Source organism: Poecilia reticulata, linkage group LG5 (genome assembly GCF_000633615.1).
Source record: "Poecilia reticulata strain Guanapo linkage group LG5, Guppy_female_1.0+MT, whole genome shotgun sequence".
NCBI lineage: Eukaryota > Metazoa > Chordata > Actinopteri > Cyprinodontiformes > Poeciliidae > Poecilia > Poecilia reticulata.
Window position 1 is genome coordinate 7,523,593 of NC_024335.1, and position 27,657 is coordinate 7,551,249.

The 27,657-nt window shown below is 37.4% G+C and overlaps 2 protein-coding genes across 2 annotated transcripts in view; one reads left to right on the forward strand and one right to left on the reverse strand.

Annotated features, from left to right (window-relative positions):
- Window positions 1-367: 367 nt before the first annotated feature.
- Window positions 368-27,657, reverse strand: part of poc1a (POC1 centriolar protein A) — a 29,376-nt gene continuing 2,086 nt past the window's right edge. The window contains exons 2-11 of the mRNA XM_008408517.2: window positions 25,509-25,593; window positions 25,242-25,413; window positions 24,856-25,035; window positions 24,603-24,710; window positions 24,266-24,381; window positions 22,508-22,641; window positions 18,609-18,677; window positions 18,322-18,474; window positions 6,931-7,203; window positions 368-1,323 (exon numbers count right to left, since the gene is read on the reverse strand). Coding sequence (XP_008406739.1) covers window positions 1,216-1,323; window positions 6,931-7,203; window positions 18,322-18,474; window positions 18,609-18,677; window positions 22,508-22,641; window positions 24,266-24,381; window positions 24,603-24,710; window positions 24,856-25,035; window positions 25,242-25,413; window positions 25,509-25,593 — 1,398 coding nt within the window. The 3' untranslated portion in view covers window positions 368-1,215. The remainder of the gene's footprint in view (window positions 1,324-6,930; window positions 7,204-18,321; window positions 18,475-18,608; window positions 18,678-22,507; window positions 22,642-24,265; window positions 24,382-24,602; window positions 24,711-24,855; window positions 25,036-25,241; window positions 25,414-25,508; window positions 25,594-27,657) is intronic.
- On the forward strand, window positions 26,609-27,474 carry b9d2 (B9 domain containing 2). Its single transcript, XM_008408516.2, has one exon. It carries the CDS (start codon window positions 26,771-26,773, stop codon window positions 27,296-27,298), a length of 528 nt encoding a protein of 175 aa, XP_008406738.1. The 5' UTR covers window positions 26,609-26,770; the 3' UTR covers window positions 27,299-27,474.

The following is a 27,657-nucleotide window of genomic DNA, read 5'->3' on the forward strand; positions in this document are numbered from 1 at the left end:
ATTTTCATTGACGCTTCTAATAATAAAATTACTGCTGTGGGTGTAAAACATAAGGATTTTTGGATTCAAACACACCTTTAGTGTCTTTCTGTGCTTTGCAAAAGATAATTCGGCAGATTCTGGCAAAGCAAGGGTTGGAAATTACTCGCTGGGATCACCTGATGACACAGCTCACAGCTCATGATCTTAACTTCTCTTCTAGGGACAATTAAAGCGGGAAAGTCATCCTCCGTCCGGTAATTGTTGCAGCTCAGAGGACCGCAGCAGTAAAAAGTAACCCATGACTTCATTAATCTGGTTCAGAAGACACATTTTCTTTGACTCAGCACACAAACAGCCCTCACTGTTACGAAACAGAACCTCCTAATTAAGGCTGAGGGTGTAAAACATTTATTTAGAGAAGAAACAAAAACAATTACTTCAGAGAATAAATGGTTGAGGCACAGAAAGACAGACAATAAAATAAAATTAGATTAGGTTTTCTGAAGAAAAGTCCAACTTTAAAGCAATTAAAACATTTTCTGACCGTCAACAATTCTGAACAGAAAAGGAACAAATTCTTTAATTTGTCCAGGATTTTTCCTACCCCGTCTGTAACGCTTAAGCCCAAAACCAAGAAAATTTAAATGTAAACAAAAGTTTAAAGGAGCTTCCCAAAAATACATCAAGGCCTCCAGTATCTTGTAACTGTTATTATTTTTTTCTTTACGACGGTAAAGAAAGGCACTGCGTTGTCTCTTTAATTGTTGCTACGTTTAATTATTTACCAAGTTGCCATAATGGCTTAATTCTTTCTATGCATGCATGTTGTGACGGACGTTTGAGCATTTAATCACAGTCTTCGCTTGGCAAATTGAAATGCAAACGCTAAAGAGAATCATAAAGGTTGACTGCAGGCAGCCGTTCTGCGCACACACACACGCACACACATTATATGCACGTATAGACGGGGACAAGGCCTTTGTCAGCAGAAAACAGTCTGCACACTCAGCACTGCTGTGGAGGAACTTCTCTAATATTCAACTCGTTCACCTCTGATATCTGTGTGTGAAATAACCTGTGCATCAGCAGGAAAGCTCAGAAAGCATTTGTTTGGTTATGCAGCTTGTTTGACTGCATTTGTACGCTGACGGTTTTTTTTGCGTTGCCTTTGCAGCATCAGCTTAAGTCTCTCTTTTTTTTTTGTCATCAACAGAGTTGATTTGGCCACCTTCTTCATTCGTCTCGATTTTGGAGATGCAGTCCAATCTCCATCTGGTTCTCCAAACACTCCTTGAGCTTGTCCTCCGTCAGCGTCAGCCGCTGCTCCAGGATCGAAACCGTCTGGGTGGAGAAAGACGGGGACCAGAGAGGGCACAGATGGATGTTAGAGAGGGGCTGCGCAGAATCAGAGTGAGGGTAATGACTCTATAATGGTAATGCAGACACATGTTCGAAACATGTATCTGCATAACAGCTGGATCATCTAGCACTTCTAGATGATCCAGTTGTTTTTTGTTTTTTTAAATCTCCTGCTTGAGATGGCAATGCAAGAGTCTCTGTTGTCGGTATGCAGCTCATCTTGTTTTGCACACAGACGACACAAGAAAGTCGTTTCCCGATCCAGGGYCGACATGTGTGGGTAGTGAGATCACAGTACAACATACTTTTCCTCTGAGCATCATCCAACACAGACAGCATTTGTTGTGTATTTGTGCTTCTGCATTTCAGCACAGGGCTATCTGAACCTGTTTATCAAAGGAGCCACCAGGTCCTACTTGCAGAGAAGACAGTATCTAGTGAAGCAGAGTCCTGGTTTTAAGTCCTTTCAACATTTACTTACATTTTTTAGATTTTAAAAGACATAAAGTGGTGGTATTATGCATTTTCCAGGCACATAATGCCATTTTGTAGCTCAGTTAAATAGCCATCTTACCTTCAGTTGTTATAAAAATGCTGTACATATCAAACATGATTTAAAAAAAAAAAAGAATTGAGACGTCACAATTTGATGATTTGAAATTTTCCCTCCGTCTCTTTAAAAGTAATAGATCGTATGATAATCTAAGCAAATGCATCGTTCCACCAGGTGTTTGCTAATTGCTGCTGTCGATAGTCTGGAGGAGCTGAGTGGGAGAGTCGTAGGGGAGGGATGCTCCCCAGTACAAATTAATATGATCACATCATGATTTTGTGATATGTAGACAAATCTCCAGTTGCTGGAGAGTTGTCTGAGACCTTATCTTGGCGTCATGTCAATTCAGTTGTACATCTGACTATGGATGGATGCTTTTGTTTAGTTTATGCAAAATTCAGGCACTACTGTTTGAATGTTGTGCATTCTGAGAGGATTCAGCATACTTAAGTTGTAAGAAGAGGTCATTTGAGATCTGTTGCCTCGGAGTCATCTCAAACGAGTCAGTCTATTGTTCTCTAAACTCAAAAAGACATTTTTGTCCTCTGCTTTTCAGTAAGCTGCCTTCACCATCAACCATCAACTAGAGTACAGGTTTAATAAAAACTTAGTAAAAAGATGATACAGTTAGCTTAACTCTCTCTAGTCATACCTTTTCCATTTTTGACATACAGCAACTTATTTTCTGAGCCAACGTTGCCTTTTGGTGAACACTGTGGTAAATTTAACCAGACAAATGAAGATGTTCAGGTTTGGCGCAACAGAAACATCCAAGTATGTCAGCATGTCTTGACCTGAAAATCTTCAATATGTTATTTCCTGCGCCAGCTAGAGTAATTTAGACATTCCTCATTTCTGGAAAGCGGCAAAGATGAGTCACTTCCTATGCAATTACCAAGCAGCCGAGTGGGGAGAAACACAACAACAAAAATCTTGTTTCATGACTAAATATTTAGCCACAACATAGTGTAGTAATCCTCGCCTTTTCAAGACATTAATGGCATCAAATCCCATGCTATTAAATTTGCCTCATTTTGTTTCTCTGTTCTTTAGAGATGCCATACCAGGTTTCCATAATGATTACACTAATTTATAGGTAGGTTTCAGGAAAACAATAATATAGGGGTTTTCCACTAAATCAATTCCAGTAGCAGATGTTACAGCTGGTTCCCAACTGGTTTCATAAAGTTAGTTAGGAATTGGTTTTGTTTCCACACCCAGAGGGCATTAATATGTCATTATGTAACTTGAGACATGTCTTTCAGTGAATGTGTGATCTGGCCTCTGTATTCTAAATTTCTGTCAAAAATAACAGTGCAGAAGAAGAGTTCATCACCATGAAATGTCCTGTTTCTATAGCCTCAAATCTGTGTTATTTAATAAATTACATAGACAAGATTAGGTTAAGATTGGAAATATTTTAATCTCTTTAAAAGAGAAAACAGCAACATTAGCTGGTGATTTGTTTTTATAATTGAAGCTGGAAATAACAATTAGAAGTGCTCCATCAAGCCAGTGCAAGAAACCCATTGGTTTTTATAAATAAGTTATAGATCATCTGGGTAAAAATGTACAAACAATGTAGTCCCTTACAGTGATCTCTAAGAGGACTTTATAGTGACATTTTCAGTTTCTATGTTTAGCTGAAAAAGTAACTTTCAAAACAGAAACATTGCTGAAATTTACACCTAAGTTGCATTGAATAACAAAAACATTGTTGAGATACTGACTGTCTATGACTCAGGCTTACATAGAAATCAATATTTTAAATATTGCATCTTTGCATTCCTTTGTAATTGCAATATTGCGAATCACAGCAGTGATAAAAAAGTTGATACATTGTGCAGCCCTGGATGGAATTAACATGTAATAAAGATCTCAGAAAACAATGTTGCTGAAACCAAAATATGATCAAACAATGCAACATTACCACAACAGAGCAATGGCTTCAACTTCGAGTGGGCGAGAGATGTTTTCATTCGGTTTGTTCAAAAAGATAACATCTCCTGTTACTTCACCTTTTTTTTTTTTTTTTTTTTTTAACTTTCTTTCACTCTGCCTGTCTCCATTTTCAGGATCAATACCAGCCTGTTCATCTCCCCGACCTGCTGCAGCTCTCCATTCCCCAACACAGCCAGGGATTGGTGTCTGTGTCTGCGACTCTGGATCTGCACGTGTCCCCGGGGCACCAGCAACAATATACAGCCCTATGGTTTTCATCTGGAGTGGAAACCAAATCTTTACGCTCCTAAAAATAGAGTGTGCTGTTGCCCTCAGCATTACTGCCCTCTGTTAGAAAGTCGAATAACTTTGGGATGACGAAAGTTACAATAGTCTGAAAGTCAGAGTAAAGAAATCTGGTAATGGTGATACATGAGGGGAGAGCAACCCTTTCATCTGGATGTGGCAAGATGAGAGCATCACACGTCAAAACGAAGAGATAAAAAAAAAAGAATAAAGAGAACAAAACTGAGAAACAAATATAAAAAGTTTGATTCTGATCAACCAAAGAAAAAAAAAAGAAGCCTCTTAATGATCTAAGTAGTTTTGGCCTGGAGCTCAGAGTTGAAGAAAAAGAAGCGATCACATGTCTCACCTTTTTATGAAATGTTTGTTTACTAGCAAAAGATGCATGTCTAAATCCAAATAAATAAGTCTGTTAGGACCATCAAAAATTCACTTATGAAAGAAAAAAAACAAGGATGTAATTACATGGTAACAAATTTGGGTCCTAATCTTTTTTTTTTTAAGATGACCAAACTAAATTTCAACTCCTCATGGCTGCTTAATATCAGCAGCACAGTGACATGGATTCCCCATATGAGTTTGTCAACAAGTCTGCTAGGTGGAAATAGTTTAGAGAAGTTGTTAAAAATAACAAAACTTTGAGGCAAGTGGCCAATTTTGCTGATCTAATGAGTCTGTTTTTTTGTCCAAACTAATTCATAAGAGTGAACCGGCTGCTGCAGATCCAAGTTTGTTGCCCTCATGTGAGCTCCTCTATGCATTTTGCTCAGATATCTGTCACTGTCTGGGAGACCACAGCTAATCAACTCAAAGATGTTTGTGATGTTCATGAAGCAGGAGAAAAACATTATTAATTTCTATTTGCAAACTCCAATGAAACCCAATTATCAAGGTTTCATTTCAAAACATTGCTTGAACGTGATTAAATTTGACTAAAACTTCGGCAACTGCTTGGCATTTAGAAAAACCCAATATAATAGAAAAATGCCAGTTTGTTGAAAACTGTATCTGTATTTGCTGAGTCAGAGAAATGTTTACAAAGTCAAGGCAAGGATATGAAAGTATCAAAGTTTCAGCGAGTTAAATTTGAGACTTTGTTATTGAGACGGTTTACCACATCGTGATTTTTGTCGATTTTCAATTACAGATCACTTCCTCCTACATTACCTGTTTGCTAATCCTGCTTAAGTCCATTTTAACACAGTTAAGAGTTGAGTCTAAGACCTATGCGCATTATTTAAAACAGAGTCATGAACTATTAATAACTTATACTGTGTTTCTCAGCTCTGACATGAGGGTCTGATGCCCTTATACACAGATTAATAAACTTACTTTTTACTAAGTCTACAGTAGGAGTGTAACTATTGAACGAGATCTTGTGACATCAAAACATTACATTGTTTCTCGTTAAGGTAACTGTGATTTTTCAAGCAATAGACAGTCATAGGCAGCCCAGTTCAATGTTTCTAAGACTGGTTCTCAACGACGTAATGAGAAACATTGTTGTGATGAAGTGGTGAAAGCAAAATGTTGGCGAGAGGAGGAGCTTCTTAAGGAGACAGAAGGCATTTTAAGTCATCAAATTACAGTCAAATCACTTTTAAGCTATGCTTGATACAGCATTTTTTTGAAATGGCACTATGTGACTGGAAAATACTTAATATAACTTTAAAAACCAAAAAATAAGGTAGTTCCAGAAGTTTGAGAAAAAAAGACCCAAGTGGATAAATTCACCATAAATTGGCTTCCTTTAATAAATATCAACAACCACACACATTTAGGGCACAACTAAATTAAAACCAATGGAAAATCTCCACATACAGAGGACTCACCATCTAGAAAAAGAAAAGTCACTGGTGAATTAAATAAAAGATATTTAAGGATTAACCTTGGTGGGTGGCTTGTCCCTTATCAGTAGGAAGCTATTATTATTGAACCATGGAGGGCAAAGTAATAAAAACCTGCAGCAAAAAAATCAAATCAAAATCAGGACTTGCAAAGAGGTGCGAGGCCAAAGCAAGAGCAGAGCTTTATTACCATTAATCTGGTAAACCAGCTTCAACTATTACTTTTTAAAAATTATGTTGACAAAATCCTGAAATCTGTCGTGTCCTTCGATGTTTAGAGCAAGAGTCTAAAATGTCCTCCGTCTCTTATTCGTTGTTTTTAGTGATCGCCCGTCACTAAAAAACCACTCATGAATGTAACAAAAAACTGTGTGGTGCTTAAAAGAACACAAATTGATAAGAAGCAGAGCTTTTAGGGTTTAAAGTGGTTGCTGTCCTTTTCTGTTTTGTTCGATAATCTATTTTTAGTGCTGCAGGCTCAGGCTTCACACTGTGCCTTGCCTTCACCAGACGCTCACACTGAGTGGAGGCTAACTAGACACACCGGCACAGTGAGTCAGTGCAGAAAAAACAAAAAGATTTCTGTGTGAAGTGAGGTGAGTTAGCAATTATGGGACTATTATAAAGGGAAGATTACAGAGACCTTAACGGACGCCAGCTTGGGGTGGAGCAAAAAGTAAAAGAAGAAATGTATATTTCGGTTTTTTTTTTGTTTTGTTTTTTTCCTAGCTTAGTTTTTCTAAAGGCAGCTATATTACATGTAATTTAACCAGTGATGCTTCCCTTTGAAATGTTGCTATAAGTTTAAGAAATAAAACCTTATCTGTCAGAGTTGCTGAACCGTCTCTGAGCAGAGTTTTTTAGATATTTTTCTTCTTAGGCAACTTGGTGTGAGGCACAACCACATGTTTGTCATTACAGATCAGCACATCTTCTGCTTACCTGAGTGAGAACGTCCAGTTGACCTATGATGTGCTCGAGGGTGTTGGCTAAACTGGAGGGAACCCTTCCATCCGAAACATCGGACAGGCCTTTATCCTGGTGTGCAGGTCGTTGTGAACCCTGAGTCTGCTGGGTGGAGGGTGAACCGGTGGCGGCGTCTCTGTGGGCATGGGAGTGAGACCCTCGACTGTGGCCATCACTATGGCCGAAACTAAGAGTGCGAGCCGTAGTTTGGGTGTTAGGTCTGTTGAGGTGCTCTGCTCTTTCGAAGGTCTGGGAAAAAAAGCAACAGGACAGAAGTTGGACAGTAGCTGGATTTGATTATGACAGGAAAACTATAAACGGGGAATTCACCACACAGTCAGCTGGTGACAGGAACTGACTGACAGCAAAAATTTGACTCATCAGTAAGTGAATCCACAACAACTAAAAGACCTATGTGTGCTAGCAATGCCAGGCAATTGCTGTAAACATCAAAAATAAGAAACTAAGTTAACCATTTATATTAGTTTTTTAATGTTAAAAAACTAATATAAAACTTCTTCTGACTTATTTTCATTTTTAAATTAAGTGATCATTTAATAATTATCATTATTTCATTTAATTTTTAAATTAAGTCAGAAGAATGTGCAACAGGCTAATATATAGGAAACTAAGAAGGTACATGTGTTACTGATACATGCAGCAAATTAATTCAGATTACATAAAAAAAAAAAACATTTTACTTTTGAGCCTCAGAAAACAACAGAAAGGCTGAACAGATTACAGATAATTTTTTTTTATTGTTTTGAGTTTTCAACTTCTATTGGCCATAAGCATTTTGGAGATAAAACTTTTACAACTTTTGACCACTGTAAATGGTAAATGAACTGAACTTGTATAGCGCTTTTCCAATCATTTTTGATCACTCAAAGCGCTTTACACTAGAGTCACAATCACCCATTCGCCATTCGCACTTATAAATTTATACACCGATATGCAGATCGGTAGGCAATTTGGGGTTAAGTACCTTGCCCAAGGGCACATTGACACATGGCAGGAGGAAGCTGGAATCGAACCTACGACCTTCCGATTGCAAGACGACTACTCTATCCACACAGACACAGTCGCCCACTGCATAGTTAAATACAGCAGTGCCAAAAAATAAATGACAAATTTACAGATTTTTTTAGGCTCAAAGGTCACCCAGACCCCATGAAGCTTTCTTTGTTACTGTGATCTAACAGACTTTCCTAAAGAAGACAGTTTCCATTATGTTGGAATGTGTGGGATTTTCAGAAGCCTTTATTTCTTTATTGGCTTCCCTCTATTCATGTTGATTAGAAATATATTCAAACTCTATCCATGATGATATTCAAACTCTCTTCACTGTGAACAGTGAAAATGTTTTCCAGCTTTTTTTGGCAGCTTTGGGTTTACTCCAGAAAATCTCAACTAAAGTCTTCTCATGTGACGACATCAGTTTGGGTGAGATGGCAGAAAGTTGGTGCTACAAAAAGGATCATTATCCCATCCCACAATAAAACTGATTCCTTATAGTCTTCCAAAAGCTCAGAGTTAAATGATTTTTTTTCTAAAGGAAAAGACCTAAACCAGGCATGTGCCAACCAGTTTAAATGTACCAGAAAGAGTGATTAAAAAAACCCAGTCAGAATTGTCCCAACCGCTTTGTTCATGTAGAAATGTTGCCTGGCTTCATTGTGTTCTGCTCTTAATTGTGTCCAAATGTTTTAACACTTAAGATGTAAAACAATTTAAATGTAATGCACCATCACTGAACAGAAAATGGACAGAAAAACTATGAAGCAAATTATATAAAAAAAAAGAATAAAATTATGGAAAATTACAAACAAAGGCCAAAGTTAGAAGTTGTTGACTCTTGCTTCAGCATATGCACACACACACACACACACACACACACACACACACACACACACACACACACACACACACACACACACACGCACGCAAAGAGTCAGTTTTCCTATGTTGTGATTAATTCAGTGATGCATGAACACATGAAGGTCAGCGGTCACATTTCTCCATGTTTATGTGACTAAAAAAACTACATCTATATGTTCCTTCATATGTCTCCATTTCTGTAGATGTCTGTCTGCTGGGGTATCACTCATGCATATCAGCAAGGGAGACAACAATTGTGTTACTCATCCCCACGCAGCAGGAAACCTATTCTCGCTCAGTGAAACATGACGTCAAACTGTGCTTCTTCTAAATGAAGCCAGATGAACAGAACCGCCAGCCGTCTTTCGGCTCATCACGAGCAGGAAAAAACACCCCCCGCCAGAGGAAAAGTGGGGAGGCATTTTTCTTGAAATAGCAGGTTATCTGTTTTATGGGAGCTGACTCTTTAAAATTCTCAAAAACAATAAAAACTCAATGTCATGTCACTGATATTACCTGAAAACGACAGTCACACAATCAGCATAGCTGATGGGATCAGACAAAAACCTTTTGTTAATCTGCTGCCATTTGAAGCAGATTAACATCTTCATATAAAATAAATCTAATAAACTAATACACAGAATTCATCACATAAACAAAGAAAGAAGAGGCCATTAAAAAAGTTGCTTTCGAATCCAGTGATGCAATGGAGAAGAAACATCAAGTGAGTAATAGTTATTTTTAATTGGACTTTTATTTTTTAAAACACATTTCATTAAGATAAATAGTGATTTAAGTCTAATATGAAATACTTAAAAATGCATTTTACTTTCCTATGAAGGATTAGTTCAAACAATAAAATATGTTGCCAGGAAAACTATTTCCAGCTACAGGTGATTTAATTTTATTTGAACATATTCAACCTAAACTCAGCCAGTTTGATATGTTAAATCAAACTGACTAATACAAGGGAAACTGTGTTTCAACAGTTTGTGCATACATGTACAGACAAACGGACAGGCAAACAGTAAATGCTCTTCTAATGAATCACTTGAAGTGGAAAAACTAACAAAGGAACATTTCCTTAGACCTAAATTAAACCCTGACAGTCAGCCGCCGCTACCCCATAGAAACCAGTCATCACAGACATGTTCACGCAGAGTAGATTACTTAACTGTTCATTCCAAGTGTAAAAACTAAACCTTTGCTGTCTGCAACAGCAGCTGCTTCCACCATCACTTTCTGTCTCAACAGGACTGCAATTCTGCCTGAAGCCAATTTAAAAGAACGTTATAAAATATTACAGTGCTTCTGTTTGCATCCTCCACAATCATTAACAATCAAACACGCAAGTGTAGGCTATATCAAAAAGATACATCGTAGATTTGAGGAGGGACTTTAAGTGACCTTGAGCACTTAATATCTAACATGCAGTGGATTACGATCTCAATGTCTTCACACTGATGGCACAGATTAGTTTTCGAGCCAACAAACTGTGACTTTCACAGCAGTTCATGCAAACATTACTTTATAAACCTTTACATTTCTAAATATTTTTAGATTTAGGTTTATCATTTTCTATCACCTCTTTAAATGACAACATGTTATAGTGATTATTTTTCCAGAAAAATTTTGAGGGTGAATCAATTTATGTAATGATGTACATCTGAACCACACTTTCTGGATGTTCTCGATAAATTTAATTCAGTAGTAGTATTAGTTTTAGCTGGGGAACTAATACTAGTTAGTATTAGTGCTAACTAGTACTAAGTATATGTATATTCTTCCTATATGCAAATAGGAAGTATATAATTACTTCCTATATGTGTATTAGGAAGTCATTAAAATAAAATATTTGGATAAAAAAAATGCTATTCATTAAAATAGGTAATACCTCACCAACTCCACATTTTTACTTAAATATGATCACTTTTTCAAGAGAAACCATTACAAGTTTTTAAATTCTTGAATTAAAAGATACAGAACAGCATCCTGCATGACTCAGAGTTAGACACCAGCTTCTGGCTGTGATCCTGAAGAGTCTTTGTTTCAAATACTGCCTGACACTTTTAGTAGCGTTTTAGTCAGGTGACCATGGTGACGTCTCTAGTGTCGGCTTGTCTTCTGAAATCAAGTCTACGTGGACTTTGAGATATGCCTGTTGCCACTGTCCTGTTTGAAGGTCCAATGGCTCCGGAGCTTCAGCTTCCTTAAAGACAGCATTGCATTTCTCCTGACAGTAAATTGAACGCATCTTGCCCTCCACATGTCTCCAGCGACTAGCAGACCAAAGCAGCCCCAGAGCATCACTGAGGCACCACCAAACTTCACCGTAGGCATTGCATTCTTTTCAGAGTACACTCCAATCTGGCTCCTCAAGACCTGCCACTGATCCAAAGGCTCACAAAGTTCCACAGTTAATTAATAGCTCCACAGCACAGAATCCCTCAAAACGATATAAATACACCTCTTGGCTTTATTTATATAGCTGTGCACAAATTGAAAGCTGACTTTTTATGTGCTTTTAGGTCAAACACGGAGCCCTTCAGCATTCAGTATGCGCTTCACTGTGAAAACTGTAACTTCAGTGTTAGCTGCCACCAAATTTTCCTACAGGTTTTGTGGTCCGTCAAGGGTTTTTGACCACCTGCCTCTTCAGTGGCAGCCATTCATGACTGAGGATCCTTTTCCTTAAATGTGAGCTTTTATGCTTTCTTGAAAAGGTTAGGACAGGTGTACGGGCTACACAAAACGTATTCATTACATTTTTGTTCTTAGATAATGAGATCTTGGTCTGGTCATTTCAGAATGAGCCGTTTTAAGGCCTCTTGTCACTCTGAATTCAAATAAGCTGCTGCCGGCCACACTCCCTAACTCAACATTTACCCTCAGAAAGGAAAATGACTGCAAACAGATCCACAGTTTACAACCGTACATCTTTGAAAAGCAGAAGTGCTGCACAACCAGCAAGAATGCAGAAAGTGGTTTCTGGATGTTACATCAACAAAACACTCGTCTTTTCCACCAGCCATTGTGCAGCGGTTACAGCCATAAAACCAGCTGACCAAACGTGATCGTGTTGCTAGGTAGAAATAAATAGAATCTAAAAACAAGCTTGTCAAACAAAATGGTAGTCATCACAGTTCCTGGGTAGGTTAACATCACTCTGAAAACTCAAGAAATGTGTTGGTGGGAAGGAAAAAATAATCCAGATTTTCCAAAAATGTAACTTTCAAAAACAGAATATTCCGTTAATTGATAAAATCAATTTATTGCCCAGCCATTTGTTCTTTTTCAATCTGTTTATTGCAAACACCTGAACCTTTTTTCATATATTTTGATAATAAATCTAATATGCAGTAGGAGTTTAAAAGAAATGGGTGCAACTGTATATCCATGCTAAAAGTCCAGGGGAATATTTTTATATTCTAACTGAGTTCCAAATAAAAGTTTTTTGCTTCTTTTTTTGGGTTTAGCAACTATGGAAAGTGTCAGTTTTCATGTTCTCCTATTAGACAATATTTCTCTTTTGATCAAACAGAAAAAGCTGGTAGGCGTGTGCGTGTGTGTGTGTAAGTATAAATGCACTTCATAATATCGCCCCTGAATGAAGACAAACATTTTCACCAGCTGCTCAACTCAGTTAATTACAGCTGAGCAAACATTTTATGAAAAACTGTCAGCGAGGCTCTTTCTTTATTTAATGAAGCCGGTTGTGGTTCAGGAACTAACGGTAGTTAAAGATTCAAAAAGGGATGGAGTATCTCACATTTCTCGCTCCATGATACTCTAAACTCTTCCTGCTGTTATTTCCTTCCTTCTTTGTTATAATTTCTCTTTAACATGTGTAAACCATTGCCAGCTCTGGCTCCTTATGGTGTTGCATGACTTGTTCCTGTATTGTCTACCTGCTCACATGCTCCCCCTGCTTGCCTCTACCTTCAACTCCCCTCTGCCAGCACAGAAGTGTTGCTCCTTCCCTTCACCAGACCATTAGACCATTATTTTACCTCCACTGTTATCCTGTCTTCAACAGTCCCTCATCACAACTCCTGCCTCTCCCTTTACCTCCTGCTGTCAAATGCATTCGACTCCTGCTGTCAAAATAATACCACCTGCCTTTTCTGTGCCTGCACCTTGAAGCTACACAGCACAAAAAAAAACTGTTACACTGCTGCACAATGCTTTCAATGCTAACCCTACATAAAATAAGGGTTAAGGAGATGAATTTCCATTCTATCCATTCCAGGTCCTAAAGCTGAACACTGTGGTGGTTCTTATATGTGTTTGTGTTGAGCCGTGGAGAGAAGCCTGCTCAGAGAGCACTGCTCGTCTGTCAGCACACGTGAGCGAGAGAAAGACCCAGATGTGGAGCTGGAGACGGAGGGAAAAAGGAAGGGAGGGCTGGAGCCAATGTGATCAGAAGGAGCTGATCTGCCTGTCAGCAATGGCTGGCACTCGCACACATCAGTGCATGCATGTTCTCATGAAAAAAAAGCTGCGGCAAATTAAGATTTGCTGTAGCGAGGAGAGAAAGATGACCAGAATCAGCCAAACGCTTTCTCAGTCTGTAGCTGGACAGACTTTGTTTTGAATCTGGTTTGTTGTTTTCAACAAATGGACTTTCGTGTTTCTGGTAATGTGACCATAAATTACACATAAACTTGCTATGTTACGTCAATCAAAGTGACAGATGAGCACATAAAACCCTCTGAATTTGATTTAGAGAGAACAGAAGATGAAATTAGCTTCTTTTGAGAACTTACGGGTAATTTGTAAACTCCTGGAAAATCTGGGATTTTATTTATATTATACTGATAACACTGGAGTTGTAGAATAAAAACACCCCCAAGTTATTGAATGCAGATGTAACCCAACAAAAAACTAAATAAATAAATAAATGAATAAGCCAGTTAAGAAGTTATATTCAATAAATTATGGGTTCCAATGAGGTTCATTTGTTAGATTAAAAATACAATTTGGAAATGACCTTCAGGCAGGTATTAAACATATTTTTCACCATACACACATTTCTTTTTACTGGTCTGGTGTAATATTCAGTATCTGACAAAATTTGACAAATTACTGTACACATAATTAGTAAAAGAAATCACCCTCACTGCATAACTAACTCAGACTAAATTTCTTTTTTTAAGTCAATTAAAATTACTAATTGATTTAAATTTGCCAAATTACCAAAAATAATTAGAGGATTTAGATTTTTTTATTTACTTTCTTGAAATTCAGCAAGTTTCCATACACCAAAAATACTGTTCCTTTAAACAGTTTCTGGGAAGTCTAGACGATGAAGTAATCTGTTTGTATGTTTCTGACTGGTTGTTTCACAACATTAATGCTAATTGGAGACACACCTGTGAATGTACGTTACACCTAATGCTCTCTTGTGTGACGTCATGGAAAAATCTAAAGAAAGCAGCCAAGATATCAAGAGAACTGTGGACCTCAACATGTCTGATTCATCTTTGTACAACACTCAGATGCATGCAGGGAAATCAAGACCAAGGCAACATCCAACAATTAAACTGTTCAGGAAGGAACAGTACGTTTTCACTTTTAAAACATCACAGTTCTGTATTAAAAATGATTTTGGCAATATTTATAATTTATGAAAAAGTGGATGTTGGAGGGTCTTTGAAATACTCCTGTAAGCTGATGATCGCACAGCATTGTTAAAATAAAAGCCCCTTGTACACATCTTGAGTCTGTACAATGTTTTATTAGAAAAAGTTATAAAGCATCACTTTCTTCTGCTAGATTTCTTCTTTATGATTAGACTTGTTGAGATGTCAGTCATAGAAGTCTTTTTCCTGTTCTTCCTCTAAGGCAAGACATGACTGGCAATATTCAAGAAGAAGGAGTGTTATTAATGATAAATTATGAATGAATAAATTATACATAAAAGAAAAGCAGCTTTTGGCCTCTAGCCTGAGATCACTTTATTACTATAACTACTTAGCCAAAGGCCGTTACTGAATCCATGAAGAAAAATTAAATAAATGTCACTTTTATAAAGTATTTAAGCTTAAAGAATCCAGTCTGTGTCTTCTTGATCCTTTGCCTTATTAACATCTCATCTAGCATAATCACTGACCTTACTGCCATCAAATGTTCTTTAGAGCTTCAGTTATCAATATTTCTGTAATCACAGCACCTAAGATCAACTGAACAATTTTTTTTATTTCTGAAATTTTTTTTAAAAATCCCTATGAGGAAAGACAAGTGTCGAAGCACTTTACTGTGGCACTAGTGGTTACAGATAAGCAAACAATGTCCTGATACAAGACTGTTTTATTTAAGCATAAAGCAGGTTAATAAATACAGATGTTTTTCAATCTAGAAATTTCATCACAGCTGAGTTGAGCCCACAGTTGGAATATGTAAAATATGTCGCATTTGGTAATTGTGCAAGCAAGTATGCAGAATATAAACAAAGTATTTCTGTCTCTTCCTTTTTCCCTTAAAACACTAAGGGAACCAGTTCACAACTAAAGGCTGAACAGAACTGTGTGGTAGAACATATTCAGGTAGAAAACATGAGGTAAAAAAAAACTGGTTTAATTATAGATTTTAACACAAAAGTGGTTATTTCACTTAATAACTTAAAAATCTGATTTTACTGGGGATTGTGCAGAAGGTGTGTGCATTCTTCTTTACTTTTATAGTAAATACATTCTCATTTACTGGACATTTTTGTTTGTATTGACTGATTCTTAGGTTTAAGGTCTAAAGGAAATATTTCCCTTACTGTACAGTATTTTTATTCTTTATTCTGTTTTTATATATTATACATTTTATCTTTGTGTGAGTCTATTTGCTGTAAAAGCCTGTCACTTTGCTGCTTTTGCGCAGAAGTTTCTCCATATCCTTTATTTTGGGACAATAAAGGATATTTCTTTTCTAGTTTATTCTATTTACACGTCAAAAGATGCACTTCAGTCTCATTGTTATGGAAATTTAAATGAAAAACATATTCCAATCTGTTCTGTGCTATTGGTTTAACGCAACAGAAAAATCAAAAGGGTACATAACCAGAGCATTTCTGCAACAATGGACATTTTATATGTGCAGGAGCCATAAATTGGCCGGTTGGCCGTTGTTCTCTGACTGTCCAACTTCCAATTACAAATGAAACGCCACAAACTGCGGGAGTAAATGGTTTATGCCTCCATATCAGCACATAAACAAAGAACTCCACAAAAAATCTGGTTCTTATTTCAGTCAAAACCAAATGAAAACAATGCGAGACCCAACAAGAAGAACCACAGTAAAACGCAAGCGTTCACAGACATGCATACATGCATTCTCTATTAAGATAATGCAGTTGCAGAACAAGATTAAAATTTACTGAAGCACTACAATCACACACTTGCACAAAAAATGTAACTGCAAAAGTGTTTTGTGTTAACAGCGGTAAAGTAGATATACTTTGCAAACAGATCCACAAAATGTCCCTATTGTTTCCTTAGTTCCTTCAAAAGATTTCTGCTGATAGGTTGGGACAATAAATCATTAACCTCCTGTTTTATCACCACAAATTACAGCTTCTACCTGTGGGCAAGAGCTCACAGTTTTAGATTTAAAATCTGAAAATGAAAATAGCACAACTGAAGCTGTTTTAAATTTTTTTTGTGTTCTGACAAAGAAACGTTCAAAACAAATAGCAACATCAGACCTATTGTCATACAGCAAATCCTGCCTTTCCATTAGTGCTGATGCTTCAGGTGGATTTAGAAAACAACATTTCACAGATAAAGAAAAAAAAAGAAAAAGGTCAGTTCTTTTACACAAGAATATGAATCCTCAAGAACATGCTTCACACATTGTGTGACTCCACCTTCTCCACATGATCCAGCTGGCCATTTTGTTATCTTTCAGACTCATCAGTAATAATAACTGTCAACCTGAGGAGCTATTAAAATCCATTTGCAGCCTTGCTTTCACAGCTCCAGCGAGCGAAAGAAAGAGCCACATAGAGAAGAACAAAAAGTATCTCAAGGGTTCCACGAAAAATATTAGATGAGAAAAAGTGTCTAAAAGACATTAAAAGCTTCACACTCAGGCTGCCAAAGTCCATTTTAGGTCAGTGTACACATAATCTTGATTACAAATCATCTTCAAATGCCTGTTTCATGACACTTTTTCGCCAGATCTGGGCAGAAACAGCATAATGCAGCCTTTTTGTTCCTAAAAAACCCCACACCCCTTCAAAACTCTTCAGCCAACGGGCAGAGGCGGCAAGGAACAAGAGAGAAGACATCACATGGCGTCCAAGTGGGTAATTAGGTGTCATAAGCTATGATACACATGACATGGCCTCAAAAGCAATTTTTTTCTTCATGAACAGCATGAGGGAAATTATCTTGTCTTTTGGACATCAGGGAGGTTTTCAGACACACTGGAGTTTGTGTTCAATTCTTCTTATTAGGGATAAAGTAACATTGGCAGTGAACCTGCAGGTTTCTATGAAACTAAGGCGTAAAGGCTGTATTCAATCTGACTAAATTAAACTCAGCTTGCTTATATTGAAGTCGTTTTCTTTACAGGACAAACACGTTCAATTTAGTCCAACTATATTTCAATGTTCATGCTGACCTTGGTCAGATTCAGATTTTTATTGAGTGTCATTATTATCCTTAATTTTGTTGGATTTTTGTGCTCAAGCTACTGTATTAGCGCCCCCTGCAGTTTCTGGCTGTGGACTGCAGTGATTTCAGCCTGCCCAGGCTGTCCAGACCATCTTACAAACCGGTCAGACTTGCAGTCTATCTCTGCTCATTTATGCACAATAATAAAAAAAAATATTAATATAGTGAACATATTAACTGAAACTTTAACATGTGAATTAAGGGGAAAAAAATCAGGATTAGGAGAGAGAGATGTGGTTAACCTCAAACAGACCATCATAAAGTTACAGACATTAAGTTGTAAAAGTTAACTAAATGTTAAATGCTCAACTACACAACCTGCTTAAAATGTTCAGGGGTCAGAAATAAAAACTGAAATGTGAAATTAGTGTTTCTGATGTGTTCATTGTGCTAAGGATAAAAGGTAATTAAGTTGTTATAAATTAGAATTTTAAATTCAAATTTTAAACCTACAATGGCATTCACAAACGTGGACTAATTCAAGGCACCACAAACAAAGAGTGGATGAGCAATGAGCAGTGGATCTGTCCTTGTTTTAATATATGCTCCACTGAAAAGCACTAAACTGCTCTATTCCCCACACCACTGGCTGCTGAGGCTACTGATGATGTGGCTTTAAATATAACACAAGCATAAAATTGGGTTCAGATGGCAAAAACCAGCAGCCAAGTGAGAAGAACAAACATAAAGGAGCTAAAACGTACTCCACAGCTGAGGCTGGGGTTTTATTCCAAGCTGGACGTTTTAACTGCTGAATATACCTTTGCACGTCCTTTATCCTACCAACACTGTGGATGAGAAGAGAAGCTGTTCTTTGTCTTACCTGGTTGTTGAGGACAGGTGGTTGCGAGTTAAAATGAAGATTAGTTGTTGAACTGGCTGGCCGAGACTGTGAACTCTCTGCACTTTTACATTGCGATTTGACACGATTACTGCTTTCAATACATTCGTCAAAGTTGCTCTTCCACACCAAAACCTGTAAAAACATAAATTATTGTATATTGACTTATACACCAGGATACAATTTTTGAATTTAGTTCAGTATAAAGTTTCTGTATTAGCCAAACAGTATGAAATCTAGTCTTAAAGATTAGAAGAATAAGCCTTCACCTGTTCATCAGAACCTCCAGATGAAAAGTAATCCCCCGCTCTAGAGAAGGCCACACATGTGACTGCACCCTGGATTAGAGAAAACCCACAAGACAAGACAGAAAAGTGAGTTAACATGGTAATAAAATACAAATAAGACAATAAAATCATGATCTTTTAACATCAACAACTTTCTTGTTTCTAACAAAATACATAAAGGTTGTCTAACTGAATATCAAACAATTGATGTTTGTACTGATTTACTGAAAAGCTTAAGCAATAAGTCATCGTTCCAACAAAACATGGAATCTGAATCAGCGACAACAGCGGAACATCTCCACTTAAAATGAGCAGGTCTGGGCATTGACAGACATAATTGAGGGATTTCAGTATTGCCAGGCAATAAAACAAGGAACAAAATGTACAATATTAATGTCGACATAAAAACATTCAACATAAAACATTCAGTAAGGCAGTCATTAATTGGGTCATTGTTTTTACAGAAGAATGAATAAATAAATTTAACATGGCAAAAGCACCTATAAACTTTTAGGGGCCAATTAGTTTTTCTGCATGGAGCCAGTTTGGTTTGAATAGCCATTTTTCTTTATTAAAATAAAACCAGTTTAAAGGATTAAACCAATAAACCTAATTTATTCTAATTTTTAAGATGTTGATAAATAAATCTCTCATTATTGTAGCAAATATAAATAATTTTGGTAATTCTAACTGACCTAAAACACGAGAAGTCTGGACTGATTTAACTTCAGCCAGTGAGGAATAAAAAGCCTTTTATTCAGTGTATGTAACATTCTGGTTTAAACTGTAATAAACATAACAATAAACTATCTACTTTATTACAGAAAACACAACAGATCCAACATGTTTTTTATTTATGTATGCAACACATCCAGTTCATTCACCATTCTATTAAAACTCTGTTTAAATTGAATCCAGTTTAAATCCAAGAACTGTTTCAAACACAAATTGACTTTATTTCATGCAAAACAAAAACAAACAAAACAGAGGAAAGAGAACAGAATCTCCAGAGTACGTATGTGTGAATGTGGGTGTTTAGAGGACGGGTCGGTATGAAGGCTAACAGCTAAGCTATTAATAAAATCAAATAACAATGAAGACTAACATTGGGTCACAAATGGTCCAAGAAAACAAAAAGAAAAAAAATTAATCGCATTAAAATTATCAGGACTTAGGCTTGCTACATGAAACTGAAAAAAGCAGTCCTACAACTAAAAATAAAAATCCCACATCACTTGATAAACCATTTTGTATTCAAAGAAAAGGAAAAAAGACAAGAAAAATGACAAGAACATGGAGGCTGTTTAGAAGGGGAAAAAAGGAGGAGCTGTGTCCTGCAGCTGGCACCCAGACAGGCCGCTCCGGCTGAGGATGGTTTCCCAGAAGCACCTGAGAGAAGCAGAGAGCAGCGCTATGGCAACGCGACGGTCTGACAGACAGCATGTTCTGTCTCTGCTCTGACTAATGCATGCTGCCAGGCTGGCACTTGCCATGGACACACACACACACACACCCACGCACGGACACACACACACACACACACACGCAACAATGAACCTAAATGGCCCATTTTGTCTTGTGATACAAGAGTAAGTATTACAGCAACCAGACAGAACCCATATGGTCCCGTCTAAAAAGGAACGATGCACATAACAATTACATATTCTTCATGTTCCAAAGCAGCTGGAGTAAACACAAACAATAAAACCAAAACCTTATAGTTTCTATTACTCTAAACATCAAATAAGCATTTCTATTTTTCTTGAATTTAAAAAAATAAATAAAACTGATGTAGTTATTTTCCAGAAGTTTGCGTTAGTTACAGAGTTAGGCTATAGGTTAATCGTAGACTGAAAACCAGATACAAATGCTGAGTAACACAACCGTCAGCAGTGTGTTGCATATTGTAATTAGTTCCACACACTGCCTCCATGAACCCATGGCTTTACAGTGGGTCTAGTATTTCATGTTTCATTTAAGTACGCAAAAGTCACAAATTTTCTCTTATAAATACCAATTTTAAAAAATAACTGTATATTTTTACTGACTCAACCTCCCAGTTCCCAAGAAATAGATGCACATAAACCATAAAAATCGGAATCATACACGCATTATGTTGCTTTTAGCAGAACTACATCAGATTTTTGCAATGTATTTGGACATATTAAAATGATAATTATTTTCACCTCAGCATGACCAACTACGTCATAAAACAGAAGTCCTCCTTAAAGCACACAACCTCATATTTAAAGCTGCGAGTAAAATATAACTTTATGAACTTCTGTTGGTGCTTTTCAGCTCAGAGATCTGACCTTCTTCTCTCAGATTATGTAAATTCAACTCCTTTTTAGACTAAGCTTTAACATGGTTATTGATGGTAGGCTTCTACCTACTGATAAAATCCCTCTTTTGAAACCAACCCTTGTTAAAATGAAACCTTTTCTATAGCAGTATTAAACTTACAAGAATATTTTGATTCTTACTCCATATAGAGACAATAATAAAAGGTTTTAAGGCCAGAATTAGGCCTTGAGAATTAGGAGCATATCTGGCATCCTACAGTGCTGTTTGCAGTGTTGCATTCTGTGCCTTGTAGTTGTTTTTTCAAAGCATAATGGCACTTGAAATCCTTACCCAGAACTACATCACAAAAGAAGCAAATGAATGTCATCTAAAATGTCTCAAAAAAAAAATTGGCAATGAATTCACAAGTAAATAAAACAATCATTATAAAATGTTATTTAGGTTTATATTAAAGCAGACACACAAAATAGACCTTCAGTAGCTCACTTCATCTGAAGCCAGGTATCATCCCCCTGAGCCTGGGTAAGCAACACGTTGATCAGGTCCAAAGGCAACGTTTCATATGGTTGCATATGAACCACAGGCCAACATGTATGCACAGCAAAACACATGCAACCAGACACAAACACACCAACCTAGACACCCACGCAGAACAGATGGGGGGTCTCTCCCATCTCTCGATCTGCAGCAGGAGAGATAATTAGCGCTCTGAGTGGTCCCGGCACCAACAGATTGGTGGTGTCACCACAGAGCTAAATAGAACAACAGAAACTGAGACAAAGTGCAGGAGATGACAAATCTGGAGGTGGGAAGAGAGAACAAAAAAGGCTTCTTCATCCCAACAAAAGACGAACCTTGGCAAGTGACTGCAAAGAAACACAGGTGAAAAGGGCAAAAAAAAAAAAAAAAAAAAGGTAGAATGAAAGACGGGCAAAGTGTGCGAGGGGATAGATAAACAGATGGACCATATGTGGTACTGGCAAGCCATCGATTTCCACAACCAGCCAGCAAGCCAGTCCATCAGCTGTTCAAACAAACAGACACAGTCAGCGCGCCGCCCGGCCAGCTACTCCAGGCAGCCAAAATGCGAGTGCATCAGATGTTGGACAGAAAGACGTAGAAGGTCCAAAAGGAAAACTAGGGTCATTAAGAAGGTGGAAAAGAGAGAAAGAGAGTTGTCCCGGTTGAACACTCAACAAAACAAAACCAGAGAAGGAGAAGGAAGAGGCAGGATCTGGAGAAACGGGGGCAGAAACAGTTCTGTTTCCTTCCAACAACCATGAGATGACTCATCCTGAGTGGGCTGCCTGCTTGCCAAGCAAGTACTAAAATACAATAAATACAAAAAAGGCATCATACGCACACACTCAAACGCATACAGACCTAAGCAGAGATAAACATGCGTATTCGAGATGTCAAACACGCGTAAACGTTCGGACCAGCATAACCCACCCTGTGTTTCTTTTCAAAAACTCAAAATAGAGAAACTCAACCTGTCCTGAAAGTACACTAAACAACTAAGCCCACAGGATAGCAGTGGAGACTGTGTGTGCTTCTGTGTGTGTGTGTGTGTGTACCTGATGTCCATGCAGTGTATACAATAGCTTTCCCTCCACCAGGTCCAGTATTTTCATTGTGGAGTCGCTGGATGCAGTGATTAGGAAATTACCACCAGGATGGAAAGACAAACCGTTCACAGCACCACTGTGGACTGGAAAAGACAAAACACACTGATCTTATAGTGGAAAACGCACATTTACCAATGTTGTTTTATGTTAAATACTTCCTAAAACATATGCTCATCTTCTTCTTGAAGAGATGGAATTTCTATAATAAAAACATGCTGGTGATCATCTCTAAAATATTATCAGGCTTCAGTCTGTGTAGATAAATCATCGTGCAAATTTAAGGACCTTCTCAAACTTACAGAAAACACAAGTTAACCATTTGAGACAAACGTCCACTGGTTAAAGAGGTTTGCATGTTCCCATTTCTATTTCCTCCCAAAAGTTATCTCTTCGTGTGAAATCAAGAATGAAGGGTAAACCTTTAAGAACAAATGTTCATGCTGTGTACAAACTAGTCTTTGTACAAGTGACATTTTTTTAAGAGCAGAAAAAAAAGCACAAATATTGTATTTTCTCAAATATTCCAGCAGAACAGTTTTCAGTAACTATGCATCATTATTTTGAGGGTCTGGATGACTGAAGAGAAGGAAGTGGATAGTTATTTGCAGTTTTTATTTTGAAGAATGAAAAATCTGAACACGGATGTCAAAAATGACTAAACAAGTGGAGTGCAACGAGATTTCTGAAAGTACAAAACCTCTATCTCAACGAGAATAATTTACATTAAAAGATATTTTAAAAAATCAGCTAATCAGGAAAGTATTCACTTTTTTTTCTTTAGCTAATTAAAACGGATTTTATAAAAAGATACAAAACATTACTATGTATGGTTCGTCCTTAGTCCTAGTTACATATTGCAGCAGTGCATCTGTGGACTTAAACTAGCGATACAATCTTTAAAGATAAAATCAGGTATTTTACAGCAACAGTTTTTCTTTACTTTGCTCAAACACACATCAGCAGATTAGTCGTTTGGAAGCTCATGACTGCGGTGCATCACACTGCTTCAGCTACAGTTTAGACAGAAAACCTTGACATCCCAGTTGTAAACACACTAATGCATCAGAAAACAATTAGTTATCCTTCTGAATTAAAATCACCTCTTGTTTTTTAAATGTCTTCATCTCACAAACAGCAAGAAGAAATCATGTAAAAGCTTTGGGTCCCCCTGCTGGATGAACGTTGCTAAGACTTAGAAACTTCTAACTGGAAACAACTAAACTGGAAGCTGAGATTAAATGGCTGCAAAGTGAGAATGAAAGAGAGAGAGGCTGCATCCTTAAGAAGAGGTTCATTTAAGGACAGAAAACAAGACTTGCAACTCAATAACTAAAGAAGTAACTCAATAAATCAAAAAGAAAGTGTCTTTAGACGAGGTCTCAAGTATTCAAGGGTGGCTGTGGTTCCTAATCCCCACGAATGCAGGTGTGTCTACTGTACAGACCTAATCTTAACTATTTGTTATGTTATTTCAATGTATGTCATAAACACAAATCGTATTTCATGAACAAAAATGTAAACACTTAAGCGTAATAGCTATGAAACACTAGGAATGAAAAAATAAATAAAATAAAAAATAAAAAACACAGAAAGATTTCATAAATATTAGGACGTTTTAAAACTGTTCATAAAGCTAAAAACATGTCACAGCTGAGTGCAAACTGTTATTTCACTGAAACAGAAGATGGGTACTGAGGCTGATTTTACCTGGATAATGCTGAAGCATTTTGTGGGTTCTGATGTCCCAAATCTTAACAGAGGTATCAGTACTTGCTGCAGCAATGCATGTCCCACTGGGATGAAAGTCTACATAGCTTGCATAACTTCAAAGACAGAGGAAAACAGACATCAAAGGATCAGTTCAAAACACAAAGTGCAAGACGATGTTTTAGCTACTACTTTTAGTTTCTTCTTAAAAGTAAGAAGAAACTTACTTTTAGGAAGTAAAAAAGAAAAAACATGTTGATGAACAAGTAAGAAACATGTTCATCAACATGTTTTCTCAAAGCTTCACACATTAATCATTCTAGTTTAAAGCCCTTACCCAGCATGCTCAGTAAAAGTATGAATGCATTCTCTAGTTTTCTTGTCCCACAGTTTTATGGTTTTATCGTCACTACATGATACAATCAAACCATCATCTGGAGAAAACCTGAAAGAAAAAAGAATCACTTAAAAAATGTCCCTCAATAACTAGTTGGATGATTTAAAAAAAAAATTGATAAAAATAAACTCATTACAATTTTTGTATGGAAAATTATATTCAACTCCAACTATTGTATATGTGTGTGTCATACTTAGCACAGCGGACCCAGTTCATGTGTTGGCTGAAAGAGAAGAGGAACTTCTGCCTGTGGACCGTCCACAGTTTGATGGTCTTGTCATCAGAGGATGTCAGCATAGTCTGTCCATCACAGGAGAAGTTAACACAGCGCACAGTGGCTGTGTGAGCCCTGAATACGGTTGAATCTGCCTTCCTGCACACACACATCACTTAAATGTTAAGCAGTCCGGTGGGATCAGGGCTGTGTGTTCACAGCAGAAGATTCGCAATTATTAGAATTGCATCTCTATTCAAATGTTTTAGTTAATCTGCAGCATTGTCCTCTGTGGCAGTTTCAGGTTGAACTTAAATAAAAGAGGAGTAACAGAATACAGAAAGTGATGGTTCATAAAATCTTACATGCTGGGCACCCAAAGACGCACAGTTTTGTCTCTAGAGGTGGAGGCCACCAGGTGGCCAGATGGAGAAAACTGAACACAAGTGACAGCTTCTTTGTGCCCATCAAAGCGATACGCTCGCATCTGAGGCTTCATGTTCCAGATCATCACACAAGAGTCCACAGAGCCCGTAGCTGGAGGAGGGGGAAGCACACTTGAGTGAGTTGCTCAAGAGCGCAGTGAACAGTGCAGACATAAAAATGATGAGAAATATGAATAAGGCAGTTACCAATCTGTTTCATGCTGCAGCTGAAGTCCACACTGGTCACAGTGTGCCGATGACCCTTAAAATGTCTCTCAAGGGTTGGATCCGACTATGTGGAGAGAGAAACACAGAAATCTACTGAGTGACAATAAATTACCAAAATTAAATTTGCATCTAAAAAAAAGTTAAACAGAAAATGATTATTTATAAACATACACTGATAAGAAATAGACATCAAGTTTGATATCATGAGAAACAAATTCTAAACAGATCACAAAATCTGATGGATTGAGTAGTGATGAAGAGCTTTCACTTAGTTGGAGGCATAGTGCTAATATCAAAACTGCACAGAAACATTTGAAACTTTAATTTATGAGGACTTAAACTAACAGTCAGAACATGGACATTTTTAAAGTAAAATAAATAACAGAAAGAGAAGAGCTTTTAATCATTATATTAAAAAAAAGTGAAGCCAGATATTCATTTTGTAAATGATATGAACGGGGAGGTAAATCTAATTAAGTGAAGGTATTTTACTCTGAGTAAAATGACACATGCAAGTAAAATTCTCGAGTGAGAAATTACTTTATTACCATGCCATATAAAGTAGTTTATTAATTTATTTATTATTGTTTACTTGTGAGTTTAATCAGTTAAATTGTCTTCGTTGTCAGATTTAGGTGAACTTGATGCTAAGACAGAACCCACTGTGTGGCGCTGTTTCACTCTGATCGTCCAGTTAAAAGGCTTTATTTTAGAAAGAGAGAAAAAAAATAACACTAAAATCTGAATGTTTGTCGAAATGATTCGAGGTTATTTGTATGTTTAAATTATTTATTTTCCAACCATCCAGAAATAATTATTTATATATAAATCCAAATTAAACACGTTAATTTACAAATATAAGTCCTGAGCTTAATGTGTCAGGTTGCATATCTAATTTATGCAATCACAACCGGCCATCATTTGTAAATTTAACAATGACTTTAAGAACACTTTTACTGAAATACAAAATATTATCTGTCAAATCCAGACAAAGATAACGTGTAAATTCTGTTCCAAAGACTTTAATTCACATCTAAAGAGTCGTTTCCTGAGCCTGACAGTCCTTACTCAGGACAAAATGCTAACAGTCGAACGGAGGCAGCCCGGGTTACCAAGGAGACGTATCGCTAGCTCCCAGGTTAGCTGAACAGCCGGAGCTAACCGTTAGGCTAGCCGTTACTCGAGGAGTGAAAAGAAGAATTGGAGAGCCGCATGTTCTGGTTAAAGCGGACAGTTGTAAAATGGCAGAGCTTCACATTATAGGACAGATTATCGGGGCCAGCGGCTTCCCGCAAAATAGTCTATTTTGCAAATGGGGAGTTCATACGGGAGGAGCATGGCGTCTTCTCTCCGGAATAAAGGAGGGACAGACTCAGGTGGACAATCCTCAAACCGGAGACATGGCCTACTGGAGTCACCCGATTGATCTGCACTACGCGACCAAAGGTCTCCAAGGCTGGCCCAAGATCTATTTGCAGGTATGGCACCAGGACTCGTTCGGTCGCTGCCAGCTGTACGGGTACGGATACTGCCACGTTCCTTCCAGCGCGGGACATCACCGGATAAGCTGCGTGACCTGGAGGCCGCTCGGCTCCTGGCAAGAGCAGCTGGCCCAAATGTTTGTCGGGGGAGGTCCCCAACTCCGGAACCCCGACCTGATATACAGCGGAGCGGACAGATACAGACTGCACACCGAAACTATGGGGACTGTGGAGCTGGAGCTGGGAATCATTATGAGACACTTTGACAAATATGGCGTCGAGAGCTGAGACTCTTGAACAAACTTTTGAACATTTATCATAGAGTGCATGTTGTTGAGGCAAGAGCTATACAAAACAAACCCTAAAAAGAAGTTTGTACACTTTTTTTTTTTTTTTTTTACATCTATCCTCTTCACGTTTTTATACGTGATAATAAACTATTGTTGATAAAGATGATTTCATACTGATATTTTGTCCATAGACTTATTTTTAAGCAGTATATTTCTGTATTGATCTACTTGTTTACTTACCACTTTCTACACACACATTTTGAAGTGGCATTTCATAACCTAGTCTTGAAATATTATATTACTGAGCACCCTGCACTTACAATCTCTTGGGGAGAGGCACCCGTTAACTCTAACATA

Excerpts from the sequence above, each read along its gene's own strand:
- b9d2 (XM_008408516.2), top strand. The coding sequence starts at position 26,771 with ATGGCAGAGCTTCACATTATAGGACAGATTATCGGGGCCAGCGGCTTC.